Here is a 22,704-nt window from a genome sequence, read left to right on the forward strand (position 1 = left end):
CTTCTATTAGTTGAATATTGGATTTTATTGATCTTCTGGTCCCCCCACCTCCATATATTTTCTCATCTTTTTTTTTTCTTTTCTGTCATTTATGGTAGAGATAACCAGCTCTATCTTTTTTAGATGTATTTATTTTTGCTATCATATTTTTCATTTCTAAGTATGAAATAATTTTCTTATCTGAAGGTTCCTTTCTATAGTACTTATTCTTGTTTTATGGCAGTATTGCCTTTAAAAATTTTTATTATTATTTTCTTTAGAGATGGGGTCTTGCTGTGTTGCTCAGGCTGGCCTTGAACTCCTGGCTCAAGGGATCCTGTTGGCTCAGTCTCCTGAGTAGCTGGGACTACTGGCTTTTGCCACTGCACCTGGCTAATGGTGCCTTTTAAGTCTCTCTGAGAATATTAATTAGAGTCTCTCTCTTTTTTTAAAAAAAAAAGTATTTTCCTTTGCTTCCAGCATTGTCTCTGTTTCTTCCAAGCTCCCTTCTGTTTGTTCATTTTGGTCTCTTTCTTTCCTGTTAGAGCCTCTCTTAAAATATCTTTTGTTTCTTGGTGATCTTTATGTTTAAGAGTTCGACCCTAAAAAACTGATTCATGGGACTTGTTAAATGGTGTTCTCTTAATGAATAGCCAGGTAGGGGAGGTTGATTTCCCAGAGAAGAACTGATCAGTCTCCTTTGAGGCCAATTCTGGCAGCCAGAGCTCTGGCGTTGCCAAGTGGGGCAGTGGGGAAGGGGCTTATCGTTCATTATGTCAAGTTTCACTTAATACCTGTTTTCTCTGAGGCACCTCGCTCCTGACTTCAGCCGATTTTGTTTTAGCCTCACCCTGCAGCACTCCTTCCCGTCCTACCAAGCCCTCTGAGGTTGCTGGTGCTTCCGATGGTGTCCTGAGCCCCCCCAGGTGCTACAGAACCCTTTGTCTTGTTTCTTATTGTCTCCCATTCCCCACAGGTACTTAGCAGAAAGAGAAAGCTGAAATTTAAATTAGTGACCGTTTGTTTATCTGCTCTCAGTTTATCAAACTTTTGTTGCTATTTCTTTTCTTGTTCTTATTTTCTGTGGATTTGTACCATTTTTAATCCTTTACTTTCACTTTTCTGAGGTTTCAAAAAGCAATGGAGATAAATGTGCATGTTAAGTTGGCAGAAGTTAATCTTCCCAATTTAATTCCCTCTCCCTCTCTGCCTCTACTCACCCCAAATACCTAAACCCTGTGTTCTAATGTCACTTGTACTTTTTTTTTCCATTCTCTTCCTCATGCCATCTGTCTCTCCTCCTGCAGTGTCTACTCTTTTTATTTCAAACTGTTGAAATCCTACACCTTTTTCCAGGCGCAGTTTATATGCTTCATCCATGGAAGTCTTTTTTTTAATTTCTTCAACTGGAAATGACCATTCCATTGACTGAATTTCTAAAGTTCCATTCATTGAGTTCTATTTGTCTTGCCCCCCTCATGACTATGCCTGTACTGTCTTATGTTCAAATTATTTGTATACATATTTCCCTTGTTAGAATGTAAGCTCTTAAAGGATAGTATAAGATTGGCTTTGTAATTTTTTTATTATCGATAACAACATAGTACCTAGCAACTAAATATTTATTTCATGGAAACATAGAATTTTAGAGCTGGGAAAGAATTGAGATCTAGAATTTCAACTCATTTTATGAACGAGTAAATAGATCTAGTGTGGTTAAATGATCTGAAAGTCATATAATCTAGGAACAGAACCGGACCTATAATCTCATTCTCTAGTTCCCTAGCATGTCTAAATGCATTGATAAAGTCTGATATATGGTTAATTAGATATTCTGGTTAATCAAAGGTTAACCAGTGAGCACTTTTTGTTTCATTCTTGTTGAGAATTTTTATAAATATCTTTTTTTGTTTTAGTAATGAGATATGCCGTAGGTAATTTCTTTCCTTCCTCCCTCCCTCCCTCAGATCTTGAATATTCTGGATTTTGTTAAAACTGAGCTAGTTTTCTTCAAAGGCATATGAGCATCAGAGAACTAAGGATTATAGGTAGGGAAAAATGTAGGCAACTGTACTGAAAGTACCCTGATTTCAAGAAAGTTTTTAAAATCAGTGATATGATGTATTTAGGGTGATTCTTTTTTCACCTAACAGAATGCAGAACAAGTTGGGTCCTAGGTAATTAACATTTTGCTATTTGACAATTCATCAGAGATTTGCCCAAAGTATTTTTTAAGTGAATTGTGTGTGTTAAAGATCTTCCTCTATTTCTCTCACTTATCTAGCTCTTGGCAGATATTTCCAGAATGTTTGCACTAGCTCCATAGATTCATGTCTGAGGGAGTAGGTACTCCAGGAACATCTACTGGGAGAAAGTTGAACTATAACTATTGTCTGTTTAGGAGTTGTTGAAGATCAAGTGTGCCTGTCACTAATTGATAAAGCCAGATGCTGACAATTCACAATTGCAAAGATATGGAATCAACCTAAGTGCCTATCAATTCATGAGTGGATTAAGAAAATGTGTCTGTGTATATATATGTACCATGGAGTACTACTCAGCCATAAAAAGGAATGATATAATGTTTTCTGCAGCAACTTGGAACTGGAGACCATTATCCTAAGTGAACTATCCCAGGAATGGAAAAACAAACAACACATACTCCCTAATAATTGATAGCTAATCGATGAGCATACACAGGCATGAAGAGATGTAAAGGTCATTGGAAATCAAGAAGATTGGTGGGGAGAGAGGAGGGGTAAAAACCTATCAGGTACAGTGAACACTATTCGGGTGATGGGCACACTAAAAACTCCAACTTAAGCATTATAAAAGGTAGCCATATAACAAAAACATTTGTACCCTCTTAATATTTTGAATTTAAAAAAAAAGCCAGATGCTGTCCTTTTCCTCATCCCCTACTTTGGGCACTTGAGGGTGGATGGGCAGGTACTTAAGAGGCTGCCCACTTCCTCTGAGATTTGGCTTTTCCTTAGGGCCTTGCCTCACAATGTGAGGCTGAGTGATGGCAGATGGTCTGATAATGGGGCTGGTTTGCCTTCTCCGCTGGGCAGAGCTGTTGATAAACAAGCAGTGTATGGTGGAATGAACAGTAATCGACCTCTAGGCTGGATTGGGCTCTGCCTCATGCCTACCACTTTTGGTTTTATCCAGAGTAGAAGCTGTGGTCCCCAAATTTTAGGGAATAAGGATTTATTGTAGTCATTGGCATTACTGCCTTTGTCTGTTTCTGTATTGCCACCTGGCTGCCATTAGAGGGAATTCACTACACCTCTGAGTCCCTGCAGGGAGCTGAGAGGAGGACTGCTCCTTGTGTTCAGGATGGGGCATGTGTTCTCCTTAAAACTTCAAACTGTTACCCACATTTCCTTTTATGACTTGCTAAGTCAGAGGCAGCTGGGAGGATGCACTGGGGAAGCATTACTCACCAGGCACACATAGTGGCCCTGACTGCAGGCGGGTAGTCTGGGCTGTGCTGAGAATGAGTCACCTCGGGGAATGGAAAGATTGCAGGGTACTGGGGGTAGAGGTTGTGTGCCAGTGACTGCTCTTGTGTTTGCTCTTTTCTGTATAAGGACTCAGCACAAAGCCACAAACACTGGGGATCCAGTTGGAACAGCCATTTAGGCAGCCAGTGGTATTGATGTTTCCCATGAAGGGAGTGACCTGGGTGGATATAAGCATTGTATAGCATTGTTTCCTTGTATGTTATGGATGTATATAGGTTTAGAGACAAGCTTGAATTTGTATAATGAAAGTTCTATGTGCAGGAATTTCACTAGAATTAAAAGCAGTACACAATTTGTCTTGGTTATAAAACTCAGTCTTCTAGCACTCTGGGAGGCCGAAGCAGGCGGATGGTTTGAGCTCAGGAGTTCGAGACCAGCCTGAGCAAGAGGAAGACCCCTTCTCTACTAAAAATAGAAAGAAATTAGCTGGACAACTAAAAATATATAGAAAAAATTAGCCAGGCATGGTGGCGCATGCCTGTAGCCCCAGCTACTTGGGAGGCTGAGGCAGAAGGATCACTTGAGCCCAGGAGTTTGAGGTTGCTGTGAGTTAGGCTGATGCCACGGCACTCTAGCCCAGGCAACAGAGTGAGACTCTGTTAAAAAAAACAAAAAAACTCAGTCTTCTATATCTGTCTTTGTCCAGTAGGGGTCACTGGGGGTTTAGGCTCTAAATGAGAGAAACTGTCACTAAACCTATGATGGACCAATCAGATTCCTTGTCTTTATTGTAGCATCTTTGTACATTGAGTACTATCTATTTTTTTTTTCCTATGAGAGCAGAAACAAAAGATGTGAACTTGATTAAGAACTTTGTGGATATCAGTATTTGAAGAGTAGATTATTCCAGATACTAGGTGAAGAAAGATACCAAAGCTGAGATAGAATTGGTTTTATGAGTAAGATCTTAGGAGCAGTTTTTTTTAAATGAAAGAAAACTGTTTATTAAGCATGTTATATATGCCTAGGTACTTTGTATATATTGCTTATTTAATCTTGATAACTACCCTAAGAAATACACATTTTTGTATACATTGTACATATTTCAAACCTGAAAGTTTAGAAATATTAAGCAGCTGCTAGGGTCACATAATTATGAAGTGGTATTGCCATGGGAGATCCTGTGAGGCATACTTCATTTGACTTTGGCTCCTGGTAAGAGGTCATGAAAACAGAAGGGTTCTTTGGAAAATAAGCAGAGGCTGGTCGTAGATGCTCCTGAGAAAGACTGACATAATTCTTTTTTTTTTTTTTTTTTTTTTGAGACAGAGTATCGCTTTGTTGCCCTGGCTAGAGTGAGTGCCGTGGCGTCAGCCTAGCTCACAGCAACCTCAAACTCCTGGGCTCAAGCGATCCTACTGCCTCAGCCTCCCGAGTAGCTGGGACTACAGGCATGCACCACCATGCCCGGCTAATTTTTTCTATATATATTTTTAGCTGTCCATATAATTTCTTTCTATTTTTAGTAGAGATGGGGTCTCGCTCTTGCTCAGGCTGGTCTCGAACTCCTGAGCTCAAACGATCCGCCCACCTCAGCCTCCCAGAGTGCTAGGATTACAGGCGTGAGCCACCGTGCCCGGCCTGACATAATTCTTGTGTTGCAGATTATGGTTCTGACCAGGCTCCAATGGTCAGCAGGTAGAAAGAAGCTGACGTATGTACATATGTACAAAGGAAGCGAGAAGGGGAAGGGAACTGCCTTTGTGAAAACAAAACAGGTGGCAAATTCTTCTTCTTTTTCATGTAGAGTTACTGCCAGGGTCTGGAAATCCGTCTTACAGAGATCTAAAATTAGCTGTTTGTGTGCAAAGCCTGGTTTCCATGGATAAATAGTTTAAGCCTGCCTCTTCCATGTTGGCATGGGCTCTCCTTCAGAGCCTTGGCCTGGGCTCTTCTCCTATTGGCATTCACAGGCCTGCCAGGTTACTTTGCCGTTGAGCTCCTGGTCAGCTGCATGCCATCCATAGACTCTCATGCCCACTTTGCCTTCTTGTGTTCAAGGTGTCTCAGGAAAACTAGAGTTGATCACCTGCTTCTTAGCCAGACTGCACTAAAGATGTTTCCCACTGAGACCATTTTTTGTTTTTATTTGGAAAAGCGTTTAAAAAACATATTTAGGCTAGATAGGAGTAAGATGCTAATTATCCCTTACTGTGCATTCACTTGGAATAAGAAATATTTTTGGACAAAAGTAACAATCTTTTGCAAGATTCGGGAGTAGTCCCCATAGACAGAGTTTTTTTCCTTTTATGTCCTTTTTTCCATTTATTTAAGATGTCGACTATCAGAGTTTTCTGAAAAAAGTTTAGTAGCTAGATCTTATTATTTTGTTGGGGGAAGTGGTCAGAATTCCAGAGAGAGGGATGACTTTAAATGGTAACATGGCTATTAAAGTTGAATAGATATTCTTATCCAGTGCTGCTAAAGCCTAATTTGATTTATTCCTTGAGTTGGTGGCTTAGGGCTGTTAAATACCACACATTTTACCTTACTTCCTTACATTGGTCACCAAAGATAACTTGGTGCTCTGCTGGGGTGTAAATGCTCTTGTTTAGTATTGATGATAACAATAGTTAACATTAATGAGTTAATATTTAATATTTTTAGCTGGGCATGGTGTCTCACACCTGTGATCCTAGAACTTTGGGAGGCCAAGGCAGGAGGATCACTTGAGACCAGGAGTTCAAGACCAGCCTGGGTAATAGCAAGACCCTGTCTCTCCAAAATAAATAAATAAAAATTAGCCCAGCATGGTAGCACGTGCTCATAGTCCCAGCTACTTGGGAGGTCGAGGCAGTTTGAAGTTGCTGTGAGCTACGATGACGCCACTGTACTCTAGCCCAGGTGACAGAGTGAGACTTTGTCTCAAAAATAAATAAGTAAATAAATAAAATACATTTAATATTTTAAAATAATTAATGTTCATTGTATGCCAAATATTCCATGCATCTTCTCATGTAACCCTCAATGTAACATTGCGAAGAGGTAATTTTATTATCCTCATTTTGTAGATGAGGAAACTGAGGATTATAAGTATTAATAATTGGTTCAAAGACACAGCTAGAGAAAGTGAAGTCAGAATTTGAATCTAGATTTGGCCAAAAGATTATACTAAGTTTAGAGTTATGGGCAGAGAAAGAGAGAAAGAAAGAGGCTCTGTGGTTTAAGATTGAGATTTCCAAGTGCTGTACCAGAGCATCTTCCACTTTATTTTCTACCCTTACTCTTTAGCTTTACATTTTTACTTTTTCTTTCTTTCTCAAGGGCAAGAGCCTCGATTGCTGAGCTTGACAAGAAAACCACCCAGAGTTTAGATACTGGGCAGAATCTATATCTGGAGAGATTTCCAGGGGTGGAATTTCTGAATTAATATACTGGCTTCTTTCCAGCTCTAAGAAAAAAGTAAAACTTACTTTCGTGTTCTTGGGGTCACTTTTTCCTTTAAACTCCCAGTTAGATTTGGAAAGTCACTGTCAAAGGTGGTTTGACTCCTTTTTGTGTATATTATTAATATCTACTGGGCCTATCTAGAGGAGCATTTTGAGTTATTCTTGCCATAAGATGAGTGGTTTTCCAGGCACTTGCTCTCTGTTGTATGTTCTTGTGGCCAAAATAGATGCATTCCTAGAAGAAATGTTTATATTTTGGGAATAGTCATAGTTTATTGGGCCCAGTTTTGCTCTTTCTAGTGTGATTTCCCCTTATATTTCTTGCTCTTACAGTGCTCTTTAGACCCTCTTGTTCACTAGTTTATTTATTCACTCAGTCTACAAATAGTGACTAAGATTTAGTGACTAAGATTTTATAAAGGAGAGCAGACATTCATCTAGCTTCAAAAACTTAATTTAGTGAGAGAGTAAAAATATGTAGTCAACTATTATAATGTAGAAAGTGCTAAACATCATGATAGAGAAACAGATGAAATATAATTAAAACTCAAGGGAGGGGGAAGTTTACTTCTAGCTAGCGTGGAGGGAGGGACCAGGGAAAATTCTGTGGAAGTATTGGCTTTAAGCTGGTCCATAGGAGTGAGATTTTGACATATGGAGATGGGAAGGAAAAATATTTCAGGGTAAATGAGGGAAATATTGTGAAGCCAAAGAGTTTTGAACTTAATTTGCTGACAGATTAGAAATAGAAAGTTTTAGAATGAAGTTACAAGTAAACATTTATTGAACATTTAAGACATGCCAATCATTTATACATGTTCCACAGAGATTAATCTCATGATGAGTGAGGGCAGGGTTGGCAGGTTGGAGACAGAGATAGGTAAATAGATTAGGTAATTTAGGTGATAGGTAAATTATCAGTTTGCCAAGGTTTTGTACAGTTGAGAAATATTCAGAGGTCTTTGTAGTCAGATGTGGTTTGTTTGCTGCTCCTCCAAGTAAGGATAATAATAGCTAGTAATTATTGAGCACATATTAAGCACCTTAAATGCATTAACTCATTTAATCCTTACTACATCTCTGTGAGACAGCTATTATTAATCATTTTACAGATGAGGAAATTGAGATTCCACATGGTTAAGTGACTTGCCCAAAAGGTGCTAAATGTGATGTATATAGTAGTCTGGATTTGAATCCAGGCAGACTGGGCTTGTAATTACCATGCTACTATAAAATGCTCATGGCATCGAGGTTTATGGAGCAAGAAATGTGGAGATTTTCCTTACTTTATTGTATTTGGTGACACTTCGGTATGTAGAAAATTCTTTTAGACATTCTGGGCCTTTGCATGTTTATTGCATTCTCAGTACCATCTTGCTAAATTTCAGAGGTGCAATCATGGATATCTCCTAATTAACTACTCTGAGGCCCACATCCTCTACCTATCTGCAGTTGGATGCCTAGTGTACTCATCAGAGGAGACAGATGACAAGAAGTTCAGGGCCAGGATTTGATGCCTGGATCCTGCCATTCCCAGAAACCCAAGGTTTCCAATCCTATCAGTCATATGCTATTCCCTCTACCAAATTTATAATCTCAAGTATATTTGTTATATTTAAAAAAAAAAAAAAAAAAGTCCTCAGCCAGGTGCAGTGGCTCATGCCTATAAACCCAGCACTTCGGGAGGGTGAAGCAGGAGGATCGCTTGAGACTAGGAGTTTGAGACCAGCTTGAGCAACATAGCGGGACTCTGTCTCTACAAAAAATAAAAATTAGCTGGGCATGGTGGCATGCATCTGTAGCCCTAGCTACTTGGGATTCTGAGGCAGGAGGATCTCTTGAGCCCAGGAGTTTGAGGTTGTAGTGAGCTATGATGATGCCACTGTACTTAAACCTGGGGCAACAGAGTGAGACCCTATCTTCAAAATAAAAATAAAAATAAAAAAAACTTTAAAAAAAAAGTCTTCTCTCTTTTATAAGCATTATTTTTCTAGATTTTGGTCTTTTAATTATGATGCGTCTTAAATTTTTAGTCTGTATCTGCTGAAGTTATGAGGCTTATGGATATCAGTTATTTTGAGACCAAGTAAAACTTCATGGCAGTTTGAATAAAACGTCTACCATACCTTCTCATGGGCTTGCTTTGCTCTCAGTTGCGAACATTAAAGTAATTCTGGGGTATTACTGTGCGCTGAGATTTCTTGTGGGTAATGGTTGTGGGAGACCATCCTAAATTTCTGTGAGTGAAGTAATCTCAGAGGCAGGTCTAAAATCCTAATGAAGTTCTGAGTCTTGCTTCTACAAGGCTTCTCGGATGGTTTGGGGCTCTGCCCGTTGGCTGTTAGAAAGGGATATCCTGCAGGGTGCTAAATGTGACTTTAAAGGCCTGTTCTTTGTCTAATAAATGATTTCTAAAAAGAAAACTAGTTGCTCCCTCCTGCTAGCCTCTAACCACTTCCTGTACATGACTGCACACAGATCCATCTTAGTTTCGCCAAGTGAAAAATCTGTTTTGTTTTCACAAAGGCAGTTCCCTTCCCCTTCTCGCTTCCTTTGTACATATGTACATACATAAATATACACAAAGGCTGACAACAGGCAAACTTTTTACCTGTTATATGTATTATAGAAAAGTTATGTATCCAAGTTATAGCACACCACCTTTGGAAGATCTTATGAAGGGAAAATTACTTTGGATGTCTTTCATTGTCTTCTCTAATAACAAAGGCAGATTCAGAATGTATCTTGGTATTTGAGTGCTTTGGATTTTTATTCTTCCAGATTTCCTAGGTATTTTTGAATGGCACAAATATGTATACTAATTAAGACGGTTTTATAACAGCTTCTGCTAGCAGAATAGAGCAGAGAAATGGCTTTCACTTTGGGAAATGAAAATATAGGGAAGGTATTTGTAAGATTACAAAAAAGGCAATTGTGAAGTGGTGAGATAGCGCTAGCAGGGTAATATATTGTGTTGAAGTTGAGAGTCATTCCTTAGAGCCAGGTGGAGTTACTTTTACACTAAGTCTTGTAAAGAGGAAGTATTCCAAACATATAAATATCTCAAATTGCTTAACCTGAAGTTAGTGTACTTATTTTGCTGGAGCTTTTTAGCAAAGGGAGGCAGTGTGATAAAATACATTGATTTGAAATCAGGCAGCTAAAAGTTCAGATGTCAGTTCATCCTTTTTCTTACTTTGTGATCTTGGCAAAATAACTTGAATTGTTGGAGCCTCAAGTTCTTGATTTATAAAGTGGGGGTGATAACATATACCTCCCAGGGCTATTGTAGGGATTAAATGGAGTAACAGATGTGAAGGTGCTTTATAGTAGCTCTTTAATAAATGCTAGTTTCATTACCAAGCAAGTCCATCTTTGACCATCACAGCCCAGGAGCGTCACTTCTCCACAGCAAGGGGCATGTCAGAAACATCTTCATGTCCACAGTGTCTAGCATAATGCTCCATATTTTTTAATTGAATGAATGAATAAAATGCTCTGTTTCACAAGCGAGGGAGCTCCAGCTTAGTCTCCACTGGACTACGACATCTTTTTTCTGTCTCTAGTGCTTATTCCCTGCAGCAAACACTATTATATTTCACATGTCAAGAAGAATTCTCTTTTGACCCTACATTGCTCTCTCTGCTCCCTTTACAGCAGAATTCCTTGAAAGAGTTGTTTTTACTTGTCACTGATTCCTCTCTTTCCATTCATTCACTGCATTCAAAGCTCCAGTCAGGCCTTTTCTCCGCCATGCCATCAAAACTGCCCTTGTCAAAGTCACCAGTGGCCTCCATAATGCTAAATTCGATGGTCAACTGTCTATTTATTTTTATTTTCTTTTTACCTAAAGAACTTGTAAAACATTAGAATGGTCAATTCTCAATCCTCATCTTGACACATTAACTGCTCTGACATGGTTAATTACTACTACTCCTTAGAACATTTCCTTCACCTGGCTCTTAGGATAGCTTGCTCTTTTGGTTTTTGGTTCTCCTCCTAATCCACTGGCTCTTCTTTTTTAAATTTCTTTTAGTGATTCTTCCCCTTCCTTTGCTAATGTTGGAGAGTTTCCAGGGCTTAGTCCTTGAGCTTGATCTCTTATCTCTTTATGTTTACTCCCTAAGTGATGTCATGCAGTCTCCTGGCTTTAAAATTTCAACCTGGGTCTCTCCCTGAACTCTGGATTCATATATTCAGTTACCTAGTCAAAGTTCCACTTGAGGGCGTGGTGGCTTGTACCTGTAGTTGCAGCTACTCAGGCGACTGAGATGGGGAGATTGCTTAAGCCCAGGAGTTTGAGGCAGCAGTGGGCCATGATTGTGCCCCTGCACTGCAGCCTAGGTGACAATGAGACCTTGTCTCTTAAAAAAAGAAAAAACAAAAAGAAAACCCCACAAAATTCCACTTGAATGTCTGGTAGGCTTTTCAACTTAATGTATTCAAAAGGGAACTCCCCTCTCCCCCCAGTTTCCACCAAAACCAAACAACCACAAATGAACCCCAAGCCCTCTGCTTCTCTGGTATTCTTCCCCATCTCAGGAAATGGCAGTCCTATCTTTTCAATTTCTCCGGCCAAAAACCTTGTAGCTATTTTATTCTTTCCCTCCTCTTTCTACATCTAGTCTATCAGCAAATTCTGATGATTCTTTCTTTACAATTATTCCAGAATCTGACCACCTCTCACCATCTCTACCACCACACCCTGGTGCCAGCCATCATCATTTCTCGGCCACTAATTTTCTCTTGGATTATTGTCTTGGCATTATAGCTGGTTTCCCTGCACCAATTCTTGTCTCTCAATAGTCTGATCTCAACACAGCAACAAGAGGGATTCTTTTAAAACCTGTCACTGTCTCACACAAAGCCCTCCAAAGCCTTCCTGTTTTACCTAGAATAAAAGCCAAAGGATTTACAAATGGCCTGTACAGCCATAGGCAGTCTGACCCCTCTCCTGATACTCTTCCCTTTTCTCTTTCGGCTCCAGCTTCTTTGATGTTCCCCCAATACAACAAACGTACTTCTGCCTTAACGACTTTGCACTTGCTGTTCTTTGGCTCATTCTTTCTCCAGATAGCCATATGACTTGTTTGCTTTTATTTTCTGTTTTATAAAAATTAGAGACGGGGTCTTGCTGTGTCTCCCAGGCTGGAGTGCAGTGGCATGATCATGGCTCATTGCAGCTTGGAATTACTGGACTCAAGCGTTCCGCCCACCTCTGTCTCCCGAGGTGCTGTGCCCAGCTTTTGCTTATATTCTTTAGGTCTGTGCTCAAATGTCATCTTATTAGAGAGCCTTTCCTGACCATCCTGTATATAAAATTGCAAACTTTCCCCCACAGGCGCTCCCTTCTCTTCTTCATCCCCTTTAGCATTCTCTGTAGTATTTATGTGACAAGCTATATATTTACTTGTTTGTGTTTATTTTCTGTCTTCCCCTAGTAGTATATAAGCTCTGTGAGAGCAAGGTATTTGATTTGTTCACTACTATGTCCCTGGTACTTAGAACAGGGCCTGGCACATAGCATGAAATAAATATTTGATGAATAAAACGTAAGTTAGCATAAAATTATAGAGGATCTTGATGCCATATTAAAAAGTTCCTATTGTATTAGTTCTCCTATCAAGGGACCCTTTTTTATCTTTCTGGGTAGTAGGTTATTCAAATCTAAAACACTCTTCTTTTATTAGAAAAAAGGTAACTTTACAGATATCTAAAGCAATATAGTATCTTTATATATGCCACAGTATAATAGGCACCCTAGAAATGAAGAGCTAGTTTGGTAGAAAGACGAGGCTATAACCCTTACTTTCCCTGAGTGAAGGATGGTAGGTGTCATAGAGGTCTTTAGATGTATTCCTGGCTATTTGAGTCTTCAGTGTTATGTTGTGTGTCCACATTGTGCTTTGTAAAATCTCTGTTCATGGAGAAGCAGACAAGGAGAGGAGCAGTGGTACTATGAGACTTTTGATACTCAATTTAGGCTGTATAAAATTCTTCCCAGCCTTTAAATGTTTGTTAGGTTTGTTGCAGTATTATTTACATACTATAAAATTCACCTTTTCAGGTGTACAATTAAGTGAGTTTGGACAAATGTATATTGTTGTAGAACCACCAACACAACCAACCAGAAAGAACACTTCTGTCACCCCTTACAGTTCCCTTGTGATCTGTTTTAGTCAATTTTCTTCCCTAACCCTCAGCCTCTTCTGATTTCTGTCCTTATAGTTTTGCTTTTCTAGAATGTCATATAAATGGAATCACACAGTATGTGGCTCTTTGTGTTTGGCTTCTTTCATGTAGCATAATGCTTCTGAGAATTGTCCATATCACTGTTGTTCCTTTTTATTATGGAATAGTAGTCCATTATATGGATGCACCACAATTTGTGTGTAAGTTCACTGGTTGATAGACATTGGGTTTTCCAGTTTTTGTTTATTTTGAGTAATGCTGGTATAAACATTCATATATAGGTCTTTGTGTGGATATATGTTTTTATTTTTCTTGGGTAAATACCTAGGAGTGAGATTACTGGGTCATCTGGTATGCATTATGCTTAACTTTATAAGAATTTGCCAAACTGTTTCTGTAGTGTTTTTACCAATTTATACCCCCACGAGCAGTATATGAGAGTTCTATTTGCTTCATATCCTTGCCAGGTCTTGGCATTATCAGTCTTTAATTTTAGCCATTCTAGTGGTAAAGTGTTTTCAGTTGCTGCTACAATGTCCATCTCAAGTTTTTATTTGTAAGAAGGCCTTGGTTTTGTTTTCTGCTGTCATTGAGTTTCCTGATGCCCCTTTGACTAGCTAGTGGAAATTAGGTGGATTTTTCAGCCCTTGAAAAATGCTCCCCAGACGTTAACAGGAGTTTGCTCTCCTTGCTGATCTTCGTAGTGCCTAGATATCACTCTGTTTCATGGGAGATTGTTCTGTATGTATCCTCTCTGTAGTGACGTTCAGGTCCCTTGCTCCTCCTCCCGTGTTGTGGGTGTGGGAGAGTTGCCCTCGACAGCACTGGGGTCCTTGTGACGCTTACACATCCTTGTGTACTTTGCCATCTCCCCACAAGAGGTTCCCTAGTGCTTCTGTGACATTTTTCTTCTGGCTACATCCTGAAGGCTGGCCTTCCAACCAGGCTGGGAATGGAAAGTTAAGAATGTGACGTCCTCTGACACCCTCCCTCCCTGTAGAAGGGTCTGAGGTTTGTTTGTTTAAGCTGAGCGGAGGATGCCAAAGATAGAGGTTTGAGTCAGCTTGACACTGGCTTAGGCGCTCCTTTCCCCTCTCCTTGTTCCTCCTTCCCTTTCCCCTCCCCCACTGGCCAGTTGTTTCCTGGGCTTTGTCTGAGATACACTGTACAGTTTTAGTCCCAGTCTACTACTGCCTGCTGAAAACAGTCAGAGGCGAGATGGAGGAGAAGCCGCCAGGAAGTTTCTGACAACACTAAGCTCCGGGCCTCTGCCTCTGCACTGATAGTACAGGACAGCAGTAACCTCAGGAGAAAGGCATCCAGAGGCCTGCGCTGAGCTGTGGGCTGTGGCTAACTCAAGAGAGGAGAAAGGACAGGCCTGGAAATGCCTCTCTTAGATTCATCTTATTTGCCACCAACCATCTTTATTTTGACTCACATACTTGGAGTTGCCGGTGTTCTATACTGGAAGAGACGTGCCCGGGGCAGAGCAGGTAACTAACTGGTGCCGAGTTACTCTTTAAATCTACTGTGGGGCTTTTGAGGGTGGGGTAAATGACGGAGGTCTTCCCAGTTGCTTTCCTTAAAGGGCCAGTATGTCACGTAGGGTGCTGTCAGACATAAGAGTGTGTGTGTGCGTGTGTGTGTGTGTGTGAATATACTGAAGTAACTGGGCCACTTTAGGACCTAGACTCTTTCCTGTTCTATGAGGCTGTCTGGCTGGAGGGTGCTGGTTAGATGAGGTGATGTCTGGGCTCGAAGCTGGAGGGAAGTGGCCGCTATGCTGACTTATGTCCTTTCTCAGAGAATCAAGCCATTCCTTTCTCTATCTCAGAGTGGTTTTTTTTTTTTTGGGGGGGGGGAATCCTTTTTTTTAAACAAAAGCATACAGTAATTCTGTCACCCTCCTCCAGGTATAGATTTGGGAAAACTTGTGAGATTGGAGAAGTTTCTGGATTTGGCGTATTTTGGGGTGAGAAAAGGCAGGGGAGTAAGGATCAGTCGGAGGAAAGGGTAGAGTGGTGTCCTTGCCGAGGTGCATCCTGGAACACTAGTGTGCGTGCCTGTGTTCTCTTTGATATAATTGACACTATTTCTTTCTCCTCAGGCAGCTACATGGTTTAGCTATGTGTATCCAAGTCATCCTGTTCAATGCAGGAAATTAACTGTTCTCTTTCCTAGGGAATCAGGCTCTGATAATTTTTTTTAAAGTTTTTTTTTTTTAGTGGTGCCAGAACCCTCTTTCTTCCCATATTACTATTAGTTACATTATATTCTACGGACTTTCTAAACACCCGGTGCAGGGATCAGCCTGAGTTTTGCTGATTCTAAATCTCCATAGTTGTAGATTAATAAGGTCTAATTTTTCCTGGAGTATACCCCTGGGTGTCATTGCTTTCAGTACTGTCATTGTGGTGGGCTCACCACCTTCAAGCCAAGGTATGTAGACACTAGTTACAATGTATACAAGTTAAGATGGGGATTTGATGACTTACTACTTAGCTTTCTATTAAAAGTTCATGAATGGTTGACAAAATTAAAGTTAGATTCATTCTCCAGCGTCCCTTCCAGTAAGTCCCAGAAAAACTTTTGACTAAATGTCCAGATCCCAATGTGTGTCTATCTCAGCAAAAACCAGAGACAGACATTTAGAAATATATTTGATTGTGTGGTGGTGTGTTTTTTAAAAACAAACAAACAAGAAACACCCCAAAGTGGCTTTCCTGTATTTGAGCTTAGAAAGAAGCTTGTGTTATTTGGTCCTATTTACTATTTCATATGTAATGAGAAAATAAATATCATTTTGATGGAGTATACTGCTTTCCTTGTGCATTATGGTAATGACATTTCTAAACTACTAATTGTTATTAATTGATTAATACTTTAAAAGTTTAGCTTTAGTGTAGGATTTTCTATGGAACTATCTATCTATGGAGCCATTGCCCTATCTTTTAAATGCTTTCTTTTTTATGTTTTACAAACGTTAATTTCATAAACAACCATCAAATACATTGAAATAAAAATAAGAAAAATACCTTGTAAAAACTTTTTATTTCTATGAAACAACTTTGATTCTAATACCTAATAGTTATATTGGGAATGTGCTGTGTTCAGTTTGTCTATAATTAGAGAAGTAGTTTTTCAGTTGGGGACTATGGGTAACAAATCTTCCATGGAGGTACTTAAGATATTCTGCACCCATTTTATTATAATTTCAATCTTAAGATACATTTTATCTATTAAAAATGTTTTTAAAAAATAACATGTTCACTCTAATTACTGCCTGCCAGCTGGACATCACCAGAGAATAAAGTTTCTCTACCATCGCTATGTATATATTTTTTACTGCCCATAAATGTACACTTGATTAAAGCCATGAAGATCATCTCTTCTAATCTGGTCTTTTTTAAAAAATTGGAAGTATTGCAGGACAGACTGTAGAACATAGGTCTTGTACCTAATCATTACCATCTTCATCATTATCATCATCTAGGCAAGGCTCAGTTGTATCAGCTCAGGTGTTAAGTCCATAATAGTGAGTGGGTAACACATTGCTATGCAATACTATTGTAATATTGGTTTAGTGTATACTAAAATTTTTTGTTCTTCTTGTCTTACTTTTCTGTTTATATTTACATATCATAAAGAATGTACATAGTTTTAGATACTGAAGGTATTAAACTTTGAAACAAATATTTCTGCTATTCTTTCAGGCTCTTGTATCAGTTTATTTGAATAATATCCTGACATTATCAGGCAGACTGTGAAACTGTAACTGTTTGTTTCTACTTAGTTGTATGAACCAGTTTTAAAAACTTGATTCTCGGCCATAAAATACAAAATAGAAATAAACCAGATGCCAGCCGGGTGCAGTGGCTCACACCTATAATCCTAACTATCTTTGAGGCCGAGGTAGGAGGATTGCTTGAGGTCAGGAGTTCAAGACTAGCCTGAGCAAGCATGGAACCCTGTCTCCACTAAAAATAGAAAAATTAGCCAGGCGTGGTGGCGCCCTCCTGTAGTCCCAGCTACTTGGGAGGCTGAGGCAGGAGAATCGCTTGAGCCCAGGAGTTTGAGGGTGCAGTGAGCTATGATGATGCCACTGCACTCTACCAGGGGTGACAGAGCCGGACTCTGTCTTTAAAAAAAAAGGAAAAGGAAAGAAATCAGATTCTGAGGTAAATATAACTGCAATTAATATAATCTCCCAATTTTAATAAAAATTACCTGATTGGTTACACATTTTACTTTTAAATAACAAATTTGAATATATAAAATAGGCTTATACTATTAAAGACTACTTTTGTATATTATATATGTTGAGTTCCATATATGATTTGTTTGAAAAAGTGTGATGTGAGAGTTGAAAATCACTGGACTAAATATAGTTCCTTTTAGCCCTGCAGTTCTAAGATACTGTGTTCTAGAAAATTCTCACTATGTTTGTATAGACTTTATATTTCTTCCACACTTAGAGTTGATAACATATTCTATTTTTCTCTTAAACTTGGAAGGGACCTTACACATTAACCAGTCCAACCTCCTACTTAGTCCTATCCTTGTCAGAAGTCATTCTTCTTTTGCTTGAAGTTCTCTGATTATAGAACAAACAACCTATGGACTGTTCATTTTCTTGGCAACTGGGGAGTTCTTTTTTAAGCTGAAAGTTGCCTCTTTGTAATTTATGCCTCTTAGACCAAATTCTGCCTAGCAAAGATTAAGCATACTTCCTCTTCTAGATGTCAGACTAGCTTACATTTGAAAGCTGTTTTCTCTAAGCTAGACACCTCCTTTTCCATTACTGCATATGATTTCCTAACTCCTTATCATTATAATAGTCCCTTTGGACAGTTAAATTTATTGTTTTTGCTTTGAAAATGTGGTGACCATGTGTGTACATAGGGAAGTGAAGGGAGTGCAGCACAAGCACAGGGAATAAATCACTCATAATGATTGATGAGATCTGGTTATATAAACACGTGGCTTTTACAGCCACATCACCGGCTCTTCAGCGGATGTAAACAAGATACAGGAAGACACAGGCAGTTTGTACTAAAGCCATGTAGTACCTATAAGACAGGGCTTAACAATCAGTATTTAGAATTTTAAATAGTTTTCAATATTGAAAACTGCTCACAGTTACATTTACATATCTTACCCCATTAGTCTCAGAACTTACTATTGTCTTAGTTTGAGTCTTCATTTTTTTTCTCCAGAACTGTTAAAATAATCTATTTCCTCCATTTTCTTCCTCTCCTCCCCAGTTTGTCTTCTAACTTTAGCCAGAGTGATCGTTCTAAAATACAGAGCTGCCTGTATCACTCTCCTGCTTAAAATCCATCTATGCTTCCCTTCTGCTTTTAGAAGAAAGTTCAAATTCTTCATCATGACAAAAAAGGATTTTTATGATCTATTCCCTGCCTGTTTCACCAGTTTTATTTCCTGTCTTAAGCACCCAGTACTCCAGTGTCATTTAAAAACTGGTAGATCATTACCTGAAATGCCTGTACCCTCTTTTCAACTAGACTACTTGATGATTGTCCTTCAGGGTAAGTGGTTACTGCCTCTGGAAAGCCTTCCTTGAGTAAAATAAGAGTTCCTCTTCTGTGCTGTAGTAGCACTCTGATAGTACGGCTTATTCAAACCTGTATTGTTGTCTTGCTTAGCTTGTCTCTTTCTCCCCACCAGTTGGAACAGGGACTCTTAATCATCTCAGTATCTTCACGGGTCTGAGACAAAATAGGTGTCAGTAAATATTACTTAAACAAATAAATGAGCAATTTAAAGATAGCATTAGCTATAAGCTATAGGAGGAACCATGCCCTGTTTATCTGTGCATTTAGAAGGCTTGACTTTTTTTTTTAATTTGTGGCCTGAGGTAGATGGGTTAATTGAATGATATAGAATTGCCCTGTGTTTTAGTTTATTAGTATCTCACATTGTAATAGTGAAAGCGGGAAAAGGCTTTATGATTATTGGAGAAGAACATTTGAATTTTTTGTGTGTTTGTGAAAGGATAGATTGTTCCCTCTCCAGGGTCTTGTTTTCTTTTTCTGTAAAAATGAAAGGGTTAGATAATCTGATCTCTTAAGGCTCTTTCCATTTCTAACCGTCCATTAGGAGGACCAGCCGTAATGCCTGGATATGGACCATATGAAGTACAACCTAAGTTTGCATCACCTTTTTTTTTTTTTTTAAAGCAGCTCCATCACACTATTGAGTCATATTAAACTTAAGATCAATTATAAAATGGCCAAACCTTATAGATGAATTGTTGTTGTCTCGCCTCCAGTTACTGTTGTACCTTTGATTTTCTTCAACTTCAGCATAAGACTTATAGGTATCCTAATTAAATTTTGTCCTGTGAAATTTGGTGCAACTTCTTCTAACTTTTTGAGATTTTTTAAAACTTTAATTCTTCCATTTATGGCATTAACTGTGTGTCCTCCATTTGGGTTATCTAAAAATTTGTTAAGTATGTAATAGGGACACAATAAATATTTGGATAAATAGTCACATAACTAATATGCCTTTACTCAAATAACTGAAGCATTAGATGTTTAATCAAGGTGGATTCTTTGTCTTTTTCTTTCCTTTGCTATTTGTTTATAGATTTGTACAGTGCAGTAGAAAGACCACTGAACTTGGAATCAGACGATATGGGCTCTAAGTCCTTGCTCTTCCACTTACTTAATTCCTCTGGACTTCAAATTTTTAGTCTATATGAGAAGGAAGAAGACTAAGGTCTCTAACTTTCTGTGATTCTCCCAGTGTGATCATCTATCTGGCCTATACTTGGAGGTAGTATGGAATTGTGATTGAGAGCAGGTTGAGAGTCTGGAGTTTGACTGCCTGTCTTTTTATCCTAGTTCTGCCCCTACTGGCTGAGTGACATCAGTCTCTCTAGGCCTCTGTTTTCTCACCTGCAAAATGGGGTTAATAATACAGCATGTTTATTTTGAGTTAGTTCTTGGAACGTATTCTGCACATAATTAGGACTATGTAATTGTTTGCTAGCATTATTATAATTATTTCACAAAGGATATCATTGATCACATTGTACCTATCTGTGGGCTATTGGAACAAATACAAATACTTGTTTTTATAGTTAAGAATTAAAAAATGTGATAGAAGCCGATGTGGGAGAGTATAAAAAGTTAGTGATATATTATGAATCACTGTCTATACATTAAAAGGAAAGACTTCGGTGTCTGCTTTTATATCCTTAATAATGGGTGATTTTGGCATTTTAGGAAAGAAATTAAATAGATAGCTTTAATTTTCTTTGCTACTGTCAGAGAGCCAATAAGCTGTTTGTTCTCAGACTATTTACAGCCAACGTGTGGAAATACCGGCTTGAACCTTGTCCCTCCTTTTAGCCTTTTTGAGATCTGTCAGTAGCAGCCAAATTCACTTTTTCCTACCTTTAACATGCAATGACGAAAAGTTGGGCGAAAAGAAGGGGAATGGCCTGGATAATGAGTGTACCGGCCCATCTCCTATGGACAATTTAGAGGGCTGACTGTCCTAATCAAAGTCTTATCCTCTGTCAGCAGCAGCAAACAGCTTCCCTTTTGAGGCTTAGGATCTCTTAGAACCTGAAGGGAAGGCCTGTCTCCTGGCAGGTAGACTGATCTTGTCCCCAGGACTCTCCCCTACCTCCCTCAGTCTGCAGTGCCGTCGGGAGAATGAGGTTCTGCTGGGGTGCCAGGGGATTGAGGAAATGGTAGGTTTTGGTTCACCTTCCTCAAACTTTACCCAGTAATTATTATTTTGATTTTTGGAGACTGTGAAAATATTTAGTATTTCTAGAAGTTGCCTCGTGTTCATTTCAAATGTGTCCTAAGTCTCCAGTTGGCCGTAGTTAAGTGTTTTTATTTTTTAACCTATTCAAGACTATTCTACCTTCTTATATATACAACCCCCCAGCCCTAGTTTAGTTATTCTGGTTTAGGTTCCTCTCAGAGACAGCAGGGTATAGCAGGAGGCCCAGCTTTGAAGCTGGACGGGTGGATATGTGATGTTGGTCAAGTTATTTAACCTTTTTAAATCTTAGTATTGTACCTCTAAAATGGAAATGATAATACCTTTCTTAGAGAATTGCTGTTGGGATTAAATGAAATGATATTTAAAGTTCTTAGCACATTACCTGTGAACTAACAGGTACAGTAGATGCTTAGTTAATTTTAGCTTAGATTATGGAGTGCCTTCTAAATGTGCTAGAGACTGGGGTATGAAGAGAAAAGATAGTCCCTGCACTCAGAATTTAAATCTGATAAAGCAAGAGGTCACTAAATATGAATCAGGAAATGTTCATTCCTTTTTCTTTTCTCTTCCCTATTTCTTTTTCTCTCTCCTTTTTTTTTTCTTTCTTTTAACATTTACCGGTTTATTATATAGTATATTACAAAGGATACAGGTGAAGAGGTGCATAGGGTGAGCGAGATACAGGGGAAGGGGTGTGGAGCTTCCGTGCCCTCCCCCGGCACACCATTCTCCGGGAACCTCTACATGTTCCTTCCATTTCTTACGCATTCCTTTTCCTAGGACGAGGTAAATTCTGGGAGGACCCTTCCTCTCCCAGGCCAACTGAGAAGAATCTGATAAGAAGGGCAAACTGAGTACAATTGCCATAGGTTATCAGGGTGACTGAGAGCTTAGTCCAAGGAGGGATAAAGACAGCTGTGCGTCCCGTTATTAGTAAGCAGTAACAGGATTATTAGCAGTTTGTAGGTGGGAGGGATGCCCAGTTGGGAGTGAAGGAATTTGCCAGGCAACTGAGGCAGGTTACAAGGCTAGTTTAAACTGAGTGGCCTTCTAGGCAAGCTCATGTTTGCTTTTTTCATTTGTAGTCTTTTGGGCTAATCTCTGGAAACTGGCTTTCCTGGGGTGCTGCCCCCTCCTCCCGCCCTGCCTTTAGGAACAGGATTGAAAGCAGCATTAGCCTGAAGAAGTCGTTCTATTTAGGGAGCTAGAGCAGAGGGCCAGTGATTAGGCCCTTATCTGCAGCGGGGCCTTTTTGAGTGGCGTGGGGCAGGACTGAAGTGTCCTGACATCCACAGCGGCTTGGCTTTTCTATCCCCTGGTTGGGTCAGAACTGTGAAGAAGCAATAGATGGGCCGGGCCATCTGAATGAAAAGCCCTTCATTGTGTTTCTTCAGCATTCCAGTGTCTGGTACAATTAGCCAAGACTCGGAAAACAAGTTGGACAAACAAGCAAGCAGCCTTCCACTGATGGATAAAGGGATTTCTGACACAGCCGAGTTAAGTGCACTGACTGTAAAGACAGAGTGGGAGGATCTGGGAAGAGGTAGGGGACTTTGGGATGCCATTCCTGGCTGGATGAGGGGAAAGAATGGAGCAAGAAGCAAGTGGTATTTTTGAAGTTGATAAAATCTGCTGTGCTAATCTACCTGCAAGGCTGGCTGAGGTGGGGCTACTCTGTAAAGTAGGTACAATCATTGAGGAGTGACTATACTCTTCCCTTTGGGCAGCTGTAAGTGTGGGGAAATGAATCCCCCTCTGGGATCTAGGAATCTGTTGGCTGCGGACAGCGAGTGTATGGGTTTGCTTCATTATAGTCTCTCCCATCACGAGACCTTCTCAGTTGGTTA

General features: G+C 39.5%; 1 protein-coding gene across 2 annotated transcripts in view; it reads left to right on the plus strand.

The window, feature by feature from the left end:
- Positions 1 to 22,704, plus strand: part of MACF1 (microtubule actin crosslinking factor 1) — a 330,626-nt gene that overhangs the window by 86,272 nt on the left and 221,650 nt on the right. The window contains exon 1 of one of the 2 annotated variants that reach the window (XM_069479776.1): positions 14,475 to 14,583. The exons of the other annotated variant lie outside the window; for it this stretch is intronic. Coding sequence (XP_069335877.1) covers positions 14,475 to 14,583 — 109 coding nt within the window. Of the gene's footprint in view, positions 1 to 14,474; positions 14,584 to 22,704 lie in introns of those variants that run through there. 2 annotated transcript variants of the gene reach the window in all.

Source organism: Eulemur rufifrons, chromosome 8 (assembly GCF_041146395.1).
Source record: "Eulemur rufifrons isolate Redbay chromosome 8, OSU_ERuf_1, whole genome shotgun sequence".
In the NCBI taxonomy this organism is placed as follows: Eukaryota; Metazoa; Chordata; class Mammalia; order Primates; family Lemuridae; genus Eulemur; species Eulemur rufifrons.